The sequence below is a fragment of the Bidens hawaiensis genome, unplaced genomic scaffold, assembly GCF_021521415.1.
Source record: "Bidens hawaiensis isolate Kalapana, Puna unplaced genomic scaffold, B.hawaiensis_p1.1 tig00048423_1, whole genome shotgun sequence".
Classification (NCBI taxonomy): domain Eukaryota; kingdom Viridiplantae; phylum Streptophyta; class Magnoliopsida; order Asterales; family Asteraceae; genus Bidens; species Bidens hawaiensis.
Genome location: NW_027506083.1, coordinates 35001 through 48360, shown reverse-complemented (window position 1 = coordinate 48360; position 13360 = coordinate 35001). Strand labels below are relative to the sequence as shown.

Here is a 13360-nt window from a genome sequence, read left to right as displayed (position 1 = left end):
GGATACACTCACTGTTTTGAACATCAAGTTGGTTCAACATGGTGATATTGGTTGGCTCCATATTGCTAGTGTTGAAAAATTTAAAAAAATAAACATATCATTTACGAACAATATAAGATTTAACCAATAAAATTAATAACAAAATGGAAGATATAAAATAACAAAAAGTAAAAACCTTCTCAAAAAACTAATCGTTTTTAATCAAGAGGTTAGGATGGTGTAAGGATTAGCAAATGAAATGTACGTATTTATACCAAATGAGTTAAGGTTGACAAAATTATAGAAGGAAGGTAGTAATGTAATTGATTGCAAACATAAATTTAGTAAATTTGAATAATTTTCAAAATAATTATGGTAAGAACGATTAAAAAGGATTCCGTCATTAATGTATTTTCAAATTTTGAAATTTGTATTATTCAACAATTCAAGAATTCCACTATAGTCTTAATTTATCTTTTCGTATAACATATTATTTAATCATATTATTTAATTTAAATCTAAGTTACTAAATGTAAAAATATAAATATAAGTTATTTAATCATATTATTTAATATGAATATGTTGAGTATAATCTTATGTAAAAATATAAGTTACTAATTATATTATTTATAATAATATAATTAATCATCAATTATAACACCATATATTATTTAATGTAATTCATATAAGGTGTGAAAATAAAAGTTAATAATTTTGTTATATATGTAAGTAAATTGTGAATTATATTATTGTAATTTTAAGTAAATCGTAATTATAAGTCATGGTTCAATGGGTCAAGAATGGATTTGTAACTCAATTGTTATTCTTAAACAATGATAAGACAATGGATGTTGGTTATAATTGTTAAAACTTAAGGTACGTAATTAAGTAAATTGGTCAATGGGTGAACATCCCTAATTGTAGTAACACTAAATCATTGTTAATTAATTCAAATTTACATTCCAATTGACACCATAAGTTATACAATCATAATTCAAATTTACAAATTAATTACATTCAAAGAATATACAAAAATTTATTTAAATTTACAATTTCCGTAATTAAACCATTCCTTAATCAAATCGGTCATCATTTCCTAAATTTAACATAAATGGTACAAACAGTTACAACTTTATGAATTTGATAAATTTAAATTAAAATAAATATTATATTTAAACAAGAATTCAAAATTTAATATCGGTAATCTCTATATATTATATATATACTATACGTAATCTCTATATTAAATCCGTAATCTCTTCTATTGATGAAATATCAAATAATAATCTAGATTATATATTATATACTATCTAACAAAATAATAAAGGTGGTGAATAAAATCAACCAAACACAATAAAATATTGAAAATGATATTTTGGATATTTGGTTTTCGAAATTATAGTTACGATTATTTTGTTAGTCAAAATGAAATGTACCTAGAAATGTCACTAAATAGAAATATCTAGAATGTTCCTATATAAATGACAATTTTAAATATTCAAAATGAAAATGAAAGATAATACTTTAATAGCATTGATGAATCTAATTTTAATATATTTTTGATTAATATAATTAAGATGAAAATTAGAGAATGTCTATATATAAATGGAAAGTATGAAAATCAACCAATAGGAATGGAGGATTTTGACATAAAGTTTATTACTTTAATAGTATAGTTAGATTTATATGAAAAAAATTTAGAAAGTAATAACTGTGTAATGATTGGTGGAGAGTTTTAACTACAATATCCTTTTTTCTTAAATGTTGAAATGCTGGCTGAGAACCACATGACACAAAATGTTCATAAAAATTTAGTTTTGATTACGTTTGGTCTAAGTGCTGCATATTATAACCAGAAATTGGATATCGTAATGGTTAAATTTTCTTGAGTTAGTAATGCTTTTGGCCCACTAATAAAAGTAGATGCAGCCAATGGGCCTACTTTTCACACTTGAAATTTGCAAATGCAAAGTTACAACTTACAAATTACAAAACACCAAACTATTCACACGCTTAAATTCTACACTTGATATTTGATAACCATATTTAGAAGATTTTCATAGAAAAAGGCTTTAAAAACAGTCGTAATAAAATTTATTTTATGCTAAAACTTTTCAATATCTTAAGATGAATAGCGCGTGTCTCTTAAAATAATAAAATTTAAGTGATTAAAGTCAGATTTTTTTGACCACTGATAGACCCATGAATCTAAATCCAAATGCATACTCTTATGTAAATAGCGACATTAGTCTTCAAGGCGACCCTACAAAACCATAGGGCTGTTCAAAAAGTCCGTGGCTTGCAGCTCGCTCGAAACTTGCTCGAAAATAGCTCGGCTCGAAAAAGCTCGATTCTAAATGAGCTCGACTCAACTCGGCTCGATTTCTAAACGAGTCGAGCTCGAGCCAGGGTCAGCTCGGCTCGTGGCTCGGTCTTGGCTCGACTCATTAGCTCGGCTCGTTGGCTCGTTTAGATTAAACCCTAAATTTTAATATTTATATATAATAATATCATACCAAAAAAATAAATAAATAAAAATTATACATAAATTATGTCACTGGATACCTGAAACCTTATAAAAGAATAACGAAAATAAAACATATAAATTTATAAATTATCCGGTTTATAAATTTTATATAATATGTATGTTAAAATTATACTTTTTTGTATTTTATATATCAAAATTTGTAAAATATAAAATAAAAAAATAAAAATAAAAAAATTAAAGGAGCCCGACTCGAGCTCGATTTTTCAGCTCGATAAAGAAAACGAGCCGAGCTCGAGCCAACTCGATTAATTTCGAGCTCGAGCTCGAGCACACTCTGGCTCGACTCGACTCGGCTCGTTTACAGCCCTACAAAAATATGATTTTTTAAAACTTTGAGAGAACTTAGAAATCAGTATTTAAAAATTAGGTCGATTTTTGTGATGGCTTTATTGATTTACTAATTGGATAAAATATAAAGTTATTATATTTTTGAATTCTTATGTTTGGGATTGAGTTTGAAAAATACTTATTGGCTTATGTACTTTTTCAAAAAACCATTTTAAAAAGCCAGGATTTGGAGTTTTGGAAAAATGTTTTTTAACCCTTTCAAAAAGCTAAGATAAGAAAGTTTTTTGTGATTGTCAAACATATTTAAACTTTTTGGCTTTTTGAAAACACCAATAAGTCAATAAGCATTTTCCAAACTCAATCCCAAACATGGTAAAGAGGGTCTGGTTCCCACTTCCCAGTTGTTCGATTCGGGTTTAACAACAATGTTTCAAGCCAAACGTTGTGATTTTTTATGATTTTAGTTATTATATATATAAAGTTGACAACTAGTCGGAAATGTATAGAAATTTGTATGATTTAAGAATTATTACACTATAATCAAATATTTTTAATACACTTTTTATGTAATTTAAAATGTATATTTTTAATTTATTATCTAAGTAATATATATATATAATATATATAAACGAAAACATAAAAATCCTACGTGTCGCGATGTGGTCGCTCCCCCTTTTTTTGGAGTCACCAGATTTGCTTGATTTTTATATGGAGGAGCCTTCTCATGCATTTGACCCGAATTCACGGGTATGGGTCTTAACAAACCCATATATTTCTTAAACGGGTTATAACATCTCATTAAATTAAAAACTAATCTCACCAAATATTTGATATAAAAATCATATAAAGTAGGGATATACTAAAAATTAATGTATGATTTATTTAACCAAATATATATTATTTATAATTAATAGACCAACTTTATAGTTAAAAGATAAACGGGTCTTGGGTCTCATCAAAATCATATATCTTTTAAACCGGGTTATAACATCTCATTTATTTGTGAAACAATTTATCATCATACGATAAGTATATTATTAACTTTCATACAATAAAAAAACAAAAATTCAAAAAATAAATAAATATTAGAAACAAATAACATAAAACAACCCCCGTAATACGGGGGATAAAAACTAGTGTGTGTGTTTATATATATATATATATATAGGAAAGTGAATATGGGGCTGTTAAACATCCAAGCTTATATGTGAAACTCTCAAACTACATAGTTTTTATTAACAATTCCTAAAAAAGATGATTTTATTCCTTTCTTATTTTTGTTTCATTCCCATCAATTCAACAAATTTAGGATAAATTCCTAACTCATAATATATCATCGCATGGATTTCTCATCTTCAAGCAAATAATCTTCTTCAATCAAATTTTTAGTTTAAGTTTTCCAATTCATTTAAAACTAGTCTGCACGAAAACAAGTTTGAAAACAAAATTTATCTTGGAGCATTTCTAGACCTCGGGGCATGTGGTTAAACAGAAGCACCTGAATAATAGATTTTTTTTATTCTTTATTTTTGCAACAAAAATTATTTATGTTTGTAAATCATAACAATAAGACATAAGGAATTTTTTTTGAACCAGTGGACATTAATGGTGGTTTACACAAAAAGGAGAAGTCATTATTTGTTAGAATAGTAGGACGTCTTTTGAGTTTTGATATGAGAAATTGTGATTAAAGATTGAGAATAAGTTGCTTATAGTCTGCAAAATTAGTAATCGTTGATGTTGAATGATTGAAGTAGTTAGTGTAGGTATTTAGTCGAAGTTTGTTAATTTAATGGAGAGGAAACAAAAACAAGAAAGGAATAAAATCATCTTTTTTAGGAATTGTTAATCAAAACTATGTAGTTTTGAGGGTTTCACATATAAGTTTAGATGCTTAACAGGCTCATATTAACTTTCCCCATATATATATATATATATATATATATATATATAGATATAGGGAGGGGTTATAAAAAGAGGAGTGTGTCTAAAAAGTGTAAGAAGTATTCAGGGTGGTCAGATCTTGTTAATCAATGGTCATGATGAGAATATGGAATAAAATAAGGAGTGTCTAATTTTACCTCACAAAATTGGTGTGTTAAAGGGCATTTTAGGTATATTAGGTATTTATATCATGCAGATTGTCAACTTATTAATCGGAAAGCTCCTATTTTTATGCATTCAGTTGATCTACCTTCCAAAAACACTCAAAAATAAAATCTTCTTATATTATTCAAACCCATAGAAGATTGTAGTCCACAATTTTATAACCACCGTCAACTGAGTATCTCTCTCTCTCCACCGGCGTGATTAAGAAATCAGGCGAAGTTTAGATTTCTTTTTTCGTCATTCAAATCCTTTGGTCGTCATGCTCTGGTGTGTCTTTGTGTAATCTGTGGTGGGTTTTTTTAGGTGTTAACTACAGAGTTATAACTGGTGTGTTTAATTGAAGTTTCAATTGAAGGAAAATGGAGAAGAACACTCTATTGAATGCAGGGGCGGTTAAAACGAAGAATGCAAGTGTGTTTTTGTCGATTAAATTCTTTCTTTGTCGATTAAATACTGGAGATTAATAATGATATCTTGATAATGAATAAACAAGATAACGATCGTTCATGATAATATCAATAGGTTGTTATTTTTTTATTAATTGTGAACTAAATCCAGATTATTAAGGAACAAATTCTGGATGTAATAATTTTTATTAATTATATATTTACATACCATAACAAGAAAATAAACTAAGATTACAATCCTACCCTTATTATCTAGTGGTGGAAAATGCTTTCTACACTTTTTAGGAAAACATAGTTTTTTATTTTAACCTCTCTCTCTCTCTCTCTATATATATATATATATATATATATATATATATATGATTGATTTCTTTTGAGAACCGCTTTGAGTTTTAAGAACTTGAAAGAACTCAACTTAACAAATTTCTTTTTTGAATTTTTTTTACGCATGTGTAATACGTAAGTGTAAGTAATGTACAAAAAATTACAGTATTTTTTACACACCGAATCGACTTATTACACTAATTTAAACTTGTGTAATCATCAAAAATACTTATTCTCTCTCCTGATTAATTTTTTAATCAGATTTATTCTCAGCCACATAATCCATACTCATTTAATTAAATGTGTGGTTCATATTGAGTTTTCAAAGTTCTAAGACTATCCACTATCACAACCCAAACCAACCCAATCATTTATTAACAAACTAATTTCTTTCTCTTCCACCTATACAACCCAACCCAATTCAATATTTCACTCACTATCACAACCCAACCTAAACCAATATTTTATTAAAAAAATATGCTTTATTTTTTATCAAATTTATATCAAAATGTTCAATATTTTTTTATAAATAAAACCATGCTGTTACATTTTTTTAAAAAATGTTAAAAATTGTAATTTTTATGAAAAAACCAAGTTAGATGTAAAAGTTTGGTTGCAAACTTGGGTTGCTAGAACAACCTAGGTTGCAACCGGTTGTGGACAAAAATGAATTCACAATTATTTAATTAAAATATTTTTTTGTCATTTTGTGTCACATTGCAACCGGTTGTGAGAAATGGTCACCATAGTGGATAGTCTAACAACTTAAGAGGTTCTCAAATTATCCCTCCCTTATATATATATATATAATACATAATTTTCTATATAATTTATAAAAACATAAGTGGGACTAATACATTTGAGTGTCGTATTGGAGGATTAGGATAAGATATGAAAGTGGGATTTACAATTCTATATGGTGATGTCGTGATGATGCCATGATGAGGTAGTAATAAATAACTAAATGTATGTTTATTGTTGCTGTTCTTATCTAAGAGAGGGTTTGAATATGTATTCATAAAAACAAACTGAAAATGATTATGCAATGTAGCATTGTAAAACCATCTCCAATGGGTTTTTTAAGCCTATGGACGCAGACGTGGAAGAAAGACGCTGCATGGCCGAGAGAGATGGACGTTGTGGTCCATGGCCTGTAAGATTGTAAACGAATTGAATGTTCACAAACTATTCGACGAGAAGTTCATTTATATTCTTTCCTTTACTATATGTATGGACACAAACAAGGAGTTTCATTCGATTAATTAAATGAACTAACATGAACAGATCCCATGTTTGTTCAATTGTGTTGGTGAACATTTGATAATGTGCTATTTTCTGTTTATGTTTCTTTACATTTGTTTGTTTATGAATGTCTCTTCATTTAATGTGTTAATATTATTTTAATGACTTTTAATCTTATCGTATAGATTTAATCAAAACTGTTAACTAAAAAACTAAAATATGGATGGGTATTATGTAATTAATTCTTTCTAAGTAAAACTAAAACCAGAATATGCATGTAACTAAAAAAAACACCAACTCAAACTTAATAACGTGTATGAACCGTTGACAGTGACAATTATCGGTTAAGCAAATCAAATGACACATTGATTGTGCTCGTGGGTTTGTGTTTGTGAACCATTCACGAAGAAGTTCATTTCCTTATTTAACGAACAAACACAAGAAATTTCGTTCGGTTCGGTGTTTGTGAACTGTTCACTTGTCTGCTAAAGGTTTAATGAATGAACATGAACAAGACCCTGTTCGTTTGTTTACCGTGCTAGTGGCCAGGGCATCCATAGTGTTATGATTGTTGACCGCAATAGATCCAGGAGATAGATAGTGTGTCCTATTGAGACTTGAGAGTTTTGTTGAGAAGGTAACTAGTTACTAGTTACTACTAAGTTAACAGCCGGGCCCACTAAGAAAACCAACCGTAGCCAATGGGCACACACTTACAAGTTACAAAACAAGTTCCTATTAGAGGTGAAAAAAAAACTGAAGTCGGAACCGGATATGAAATAAACACCCGGAATCGGTTTTTATAGTACCCGGGTTTTTAATACCCGAACATGTACCCGACACTACCCGTAGGGTACGGATAGAGTATACATTTCGGTACTAAAACCCGAACCCGAACCGGACCCGATTTGTACCCGGTAATACCCGAAAACCCGAACCGGTTCCATACCCAGAACCGGGTTTTTCCAATACCCGAAACCGGGTATTTCAAATACCCGATCTATACCCGAAAAATACATTAAAAATACCCCTAAAAAGTGCAAACTTTTAAAAAGTCTAATCCATATTCGAAAAATACCCGGAAAAAAACCCCAAAAAACCCGAAAAGGGTTTTTCCAATACCCGAAAATAGGGTATTCAAATACTTGGGTTTTGAATACCCGGTTCTATACCCGACCCGAACCCAATGCATATGGTATGGTTTTTAGAGACAATACCTGGACCCGACCCGGTTATTACCAATACCCGATTCTCTGATACGTGATCATACCCGAACCCGATTCCATATTTGAACCCGAGTATTTGAAAAGCCCGATTTATACACCGCTACTTAAAAGTCATTATTTGGGCCCAACCTTCGGTGATTGGGGTTTTTGAAAGAAAGAAAAAATTAACTAAATAAAATAGTTGACAAAATGTATTTCATTAATTGATAAAAACATGGCCCATTATCTAAAAGTTGTCTTTTTAAAATAATGATACTAAAGTACTAATGTTTGTGCATTAATGGTGTATCTAGATATGAGACCAAATCAATATACATAATTAATAGTTTGTCTCTCTTATATTAACATCTTGGTCCAAAACTCTGGCAAAAGACAAAGAAGTCTCATGAGGACACCGTTAGTCATAAGTGCTCGTAATCATCAAAGGGAAAATCTCTAATTTGAAAGTTAAGTTGAAAACTCACATTCCAAAAACAAAGGAGAAAACACGTGGGACCGATAAGTGTTAGCAGCGATCATGGGTCACCGCAATCATACACGCAAAACTCTTGATTGTTAGCAATGCTACACGGTAGAAACTGAATACAAGGGTAAATACACAAGATCTAGTTGGCAAAGCATGATGTAGTACTATCGTCTACAAACAAGTATGTATGTAACATCCTAAATTTTGATTAAATAATATATTTAAAATATCATAATTTTATAAATTAACATAAAACAATATTAATCATGATTTATACAGTTTCAAGTAAAACTAAAAACCTAACCTAAACATACTCGAAACCGAAACAAGTTATTAGCTGGTATAGGAGAAGCCGGTTACAAACCGATATGAACCGATACTTATCGGATTTTCATATAGTAAACGATTTACCGAACACTTGTTAATAAGGACAATGCTAATAATGTTAGTTATAATAGATTATTATCGGTTAACCGGCTACGTAAGTTAGTGAGGATGGGGCACCAACATAGGTAGGGTGCATGGTTTCCAAACCACCTGGCAACACCGTCGCCAACTTATGTGGGTAAGGTGCATGTCTTCATTCTATGGCGAATGTTTGCCACATAAAAGTGATTCACTTTTTACATTTAATGTACTTGGAGAATTAAAAAGCAAACAAAAAGCTATAGGGTACTTGCGCGTAGGTGTTGTCAGTGATTTTGTGATTTGTGGGTATTTGAGAGTAGAAATGAAGTGACAGTGCAGGATGGGGTGATGCATGTGTGGTACCCATGAGTGCCCCTTCCTCCCTTAGGGCTTTTCTCCTCCAAAATCGGTTAAAAACCATAACCCGCTATCGATGATAACCGGTTAACCGTTAGAGGTCGGGTATTGGAAAATTGGGTTTTACAAATATCCGGTTTCGGGTATAAACTCGGGTTCGGGTATGGGCGGGTATTGGAAAATCGGGTATTGGCAATACCCGGGTCGGGTTCGGGTCCAGGTTGGGTATAGAATTGAGTATTCTAAAACCGGGTATTTGAATACCCTATTTCCAGGTATTGAAAAAACCATATTTTTGTGTTTTTTCTGGGTTTTTTTTATAGCATAGATCAGATTTTTTTAAGGGGTTGCACTTTTTAAGGGGATTTTTGGATAATTTTTAGATAATTTCGGGTATAGATAGGGTATTGGAGAAACCTGGTTCCAGGCATGGAACCGGCTCTGGTTTTCGTGTATTATCGGGTAAAAATCAGGTCCGGTTCCAAGTACGAATTTTGGTACTGAAATGCATACCCTATTTGTAGCCTACGGGTAGGGTCGGGTACAGGTTCGGGTATTAAAAACCGGTTCCGGGTATTTTTCGGGTCGGTTTCGGGTTCGAGTTTTTATTGCACCTCTATCTCTTGTGTCAAAAATTCTTTATTGAGATTAACCCGGCCCAAAAATAATAATTTTTATTGCCCAAGGGCTCTAGGCCCATACGTGAATAGTAGTCCAGCCTCTTAATTAAAATAAACCCGGCCCAATAACCAATACACCACATCCAAATTCAAATACACACAGTTAAACACACACACACACACACACACACACACTGAAGTTCTCCAGATCTTATAGATCTTCAATTCACATTTCAAACTCCATAGCAAAATCAAATCCAATGGAAAACAAGGTTCAAGAGGTACGAATCCATCTGTCATAAACCATCTGTAACAACAGCATATAATAACATCAATTAATCATTCACCTAATTACACAGATCATAGAGAAGCAAGTACTCACGGTAGCAAAAGCCGTAGAGGACAAAATAGACGATGAAATAGCAGCCTTAGAGAAGCTAGATCTAGACGATATCGAAGTGTTGAGAGAACGCAGGCTGCAGCAGATGAAGAAGATGGCTGAGAAACGTACCAAGTGGGTATCACTGGGTCACGGTGAATATTCTGAAATATTCTCTGAGAAAGACTTCTTCACAATTGTGAAGGCGAGTGATCGAGTTGTTTGTCATTTCTATCGGGAGAATTGGCCTTGCAAGGTGAAACCCCTCTTTCGATTTCGTTGTCGTAATTTGAATGTTTGTTGATTTAGTTATAGAATTAGTGGTTTAGGAAATAATTGAATTAGGAGTGTGCACGGTTCGGGTTCGGGTTTGAGTTGAAATGGAACCAAAAACAGAAACTTGAAAGTTTTGAAAAACCGTGGTTTTTTTGGTTTTTGGATTGGGTTTGTTTTGGTTCGGTTTGGAGCTGGAAAAATTTGGGCTGGTTTCTTTTTGACTAAAATAATGATTTGGGTTTATATCATTTTGTCGTTTCTATTGAGAGAATTGGCCTTGCAAGGTGAAAACCCTGGTTCGATTTCGTTGTCGACTTGTCGTAATTTGAATGCTAGTTGATTTGGGTTTTGTAGGGGTATAGTTATGGAATTAGTGGTTTAGGGGGGATAATTGAATCAAGAGTGTGCACGGTTTGGGTTCGGGTTTGAGTTGAAATGGAGCCAAAAATCGAAACTTGAAAGTTTTGAAAAACCATGCTTTTTTTGGTTTTCGGATTGGTTTGTGCTGGGTTCGGTTCGGTTTTGAGATGGGAAAATTTGGGCTGATTTTTCTTTTTTACACAAAATAATGATTTGGGTTTGTATTATTTTGTCATTTTTATCGAGAGAATTGGTCCTGCAAGGTGAAACCCCTCTTTCGATTTCATTTTCGTAATTCGATTGTTTGTTGATTTGGGGTTTCTGGTTTTATGGTTATAGAGTTTGTGGTTTAGGGGCTAATTGAATTAGGAGTGTGCACGGTTCAGGTTTGGGTTTGAGTTGAAATGGAACCAAAAACCGAAACTTGAAAATTATGAAAAACCGTGGTTTTTTTAGTTTTTGATTGATTTGGTTCGTTTTTGAGCTGGAAGGCCCTGCAAGGTGAAAACCATCTTTCGATTCGTTGTAATTCGAATGTTTGTTAATTTGGGTTTTGTGGTTATAGAGTTTGTGGTTTAGGGGTTAATTGAATTAGGAGTGTGCACGGTTTGGGTTCGGGTTGGAATGGAACCAAAAACTGAAACTTGAATGTTTTGACAAACCATGGTTTTTTTGGTTTTTGGATTGGGTTCGGACGTTAGGTTGTGTTCGGTTTTGAGCTGGAAAAATGTGGGCTGATTTTTCTTTTTTGCCCAAAGTTATGATCTGGGTTTGTATTATTTTGTCATAATATTTAGAGAATTGGCCCTGCAAGTTAAATGTTTGTTAATTAGGGTTTTGTAGTTTTGTTGTTATAGAATTAGTGGTTTTGGGACTAATTGAATTAAGGGTGTGTATGGTTCGGTTTTGAGCTAAAATCGAACTAAAAACTAAAACTTTGGTTTTCGAAAATTTGAGAAGCATTAAGTTTTTTTGGCTTTTGGGGTTGGTTTCAGGTTTTCGGTTTAGGGGTTTATTGTTAGGGGTGTGTGCATGGTTTGGTTTTGGGCAAAAACCGAACCAAACCATTAGTTTTTTTTTATTCTTTGGTTTACGGTGTACGGACTGGTTTCGGTTTTAGGTTATTCGGTTCTCCTTTTGAGGTTGAATTTTGGGTTAAAATTCTGTTTTTTTGGCCTAAAATAATAGATTTGGGTGAATATGATTTTGTTAGTTAATAACTAAATGATTATTATACGTTTGGGCTAATATATTTGAATTGCATATTTATTAGATTTTAGAATTTACTTAAAATAGAAAATGAAAATTTATCAGTTTGGTTCGGTTTGGCGTTTTGGTTTTTTCTTACATGTAAAACCAAACCCGAACTGTAAGTTTGGTTTTTACTAAAAAACATAAAATCAAACTGTTGGTTTCGGTTCAGTTTTTTGTAGCTGTTTTTTTTTTATTTCTTATCGGTTTCATGCAATTAAATGCGCACGTCGCTTTTTTTCTAATAACAAAACTTCAATTATTACTAAGGTAACGTGTGTCACAAATGTATACTATTTACTATTTAGGGTCTAGATGACAATGAGCGCTATTGCTCGTTATGCTCAGTAAAGTCATATTTCATTTCTTTCCTAAGTTCGAGAAACTACAATTTGGTGTTTATAGTTTACTCAAGCGTAACACAAATAGTCTTTGAGGTTGATGGACATTAAAAATACCTTCATTATTCAAAATTATGTAAGTATATCGTGAGTCCAATTGAAATATTGAAAGTTATGTATTTATAAAGAAAAATAACAATTACATAAACTTTCAAGCACCACTATCCCCTGCCATTGGCAATCTTTGACAAAACAAATCGTCCCTGCTGTGCTCTCTCACGTAATTCTACGGTTGGTTGGGGGGGGGGGCTATGTGGTTAAAAAGCTGACGCAATCAACCATTTCCAACCCACCTCCTTTTCTGCTGTTTTCCATCGCCACCCCCCCTTGAAACTGTGATGCTGCTAGAACTCCGTAAGAGAGTAGAGCAGGACGGAGATGTGTTTGCTGGAGATGGCCGGTGGCGGAGGGTGGTAGTGGTTTGGGTTTACTTATTTATTTGCTTTTGGTGTTTATTATTATGTATTTTTTTAATATATCATGTGAACCCATAATCTATTTGTATAATTTTTTAATAGTAAGGGTATCTTGGTCATTTTATATATATGAAACTACTGTAATTTTAGTGTCCATCCACTCTAAAGACTACCTGTGTTACATTTGAGTGAACAATGGGTACCAAATTTGTAATTTCTCTCACATTGAAGAAACTGAAATATGACTTTGAAATATTAAGCATAAAGAAAAGTTTTTATATCGTGGATGCGTCTTTAGACTGT

At 31.8% G+C, this 13360-nt stretch overlaps 1 protein-coding gene across 1 annotated transcript in view; it reads left to right on the top strand.

The window, feature by feature from the left end:
* Nucleotides 1-10180: 10180 nt before the first annotated feature.
* The window catches only part of LOC143616649 (thioredoxin domain-containing protein 9 homolog), a 5252-nt gene continuing 2072 nt past the window's right edge, over nucleotides 10181-13360 (top strand). Inside the window, exons 1-2 of the mRNA XM_077089421.1 lie at nucleotides 10181-10255; nucleotides 10334-10609. Coding sequence (XP_076945536.1) covers nucleotides 10235-10255; nucleotides 10334-10609 — 297 coding nt within the window. The 5' untranslated portion in view covers nucleotides 10181-10234. The remainder of the gene's footprint in view (nucleotides 10256-10333; nucleotides 10610-13360) is intronic.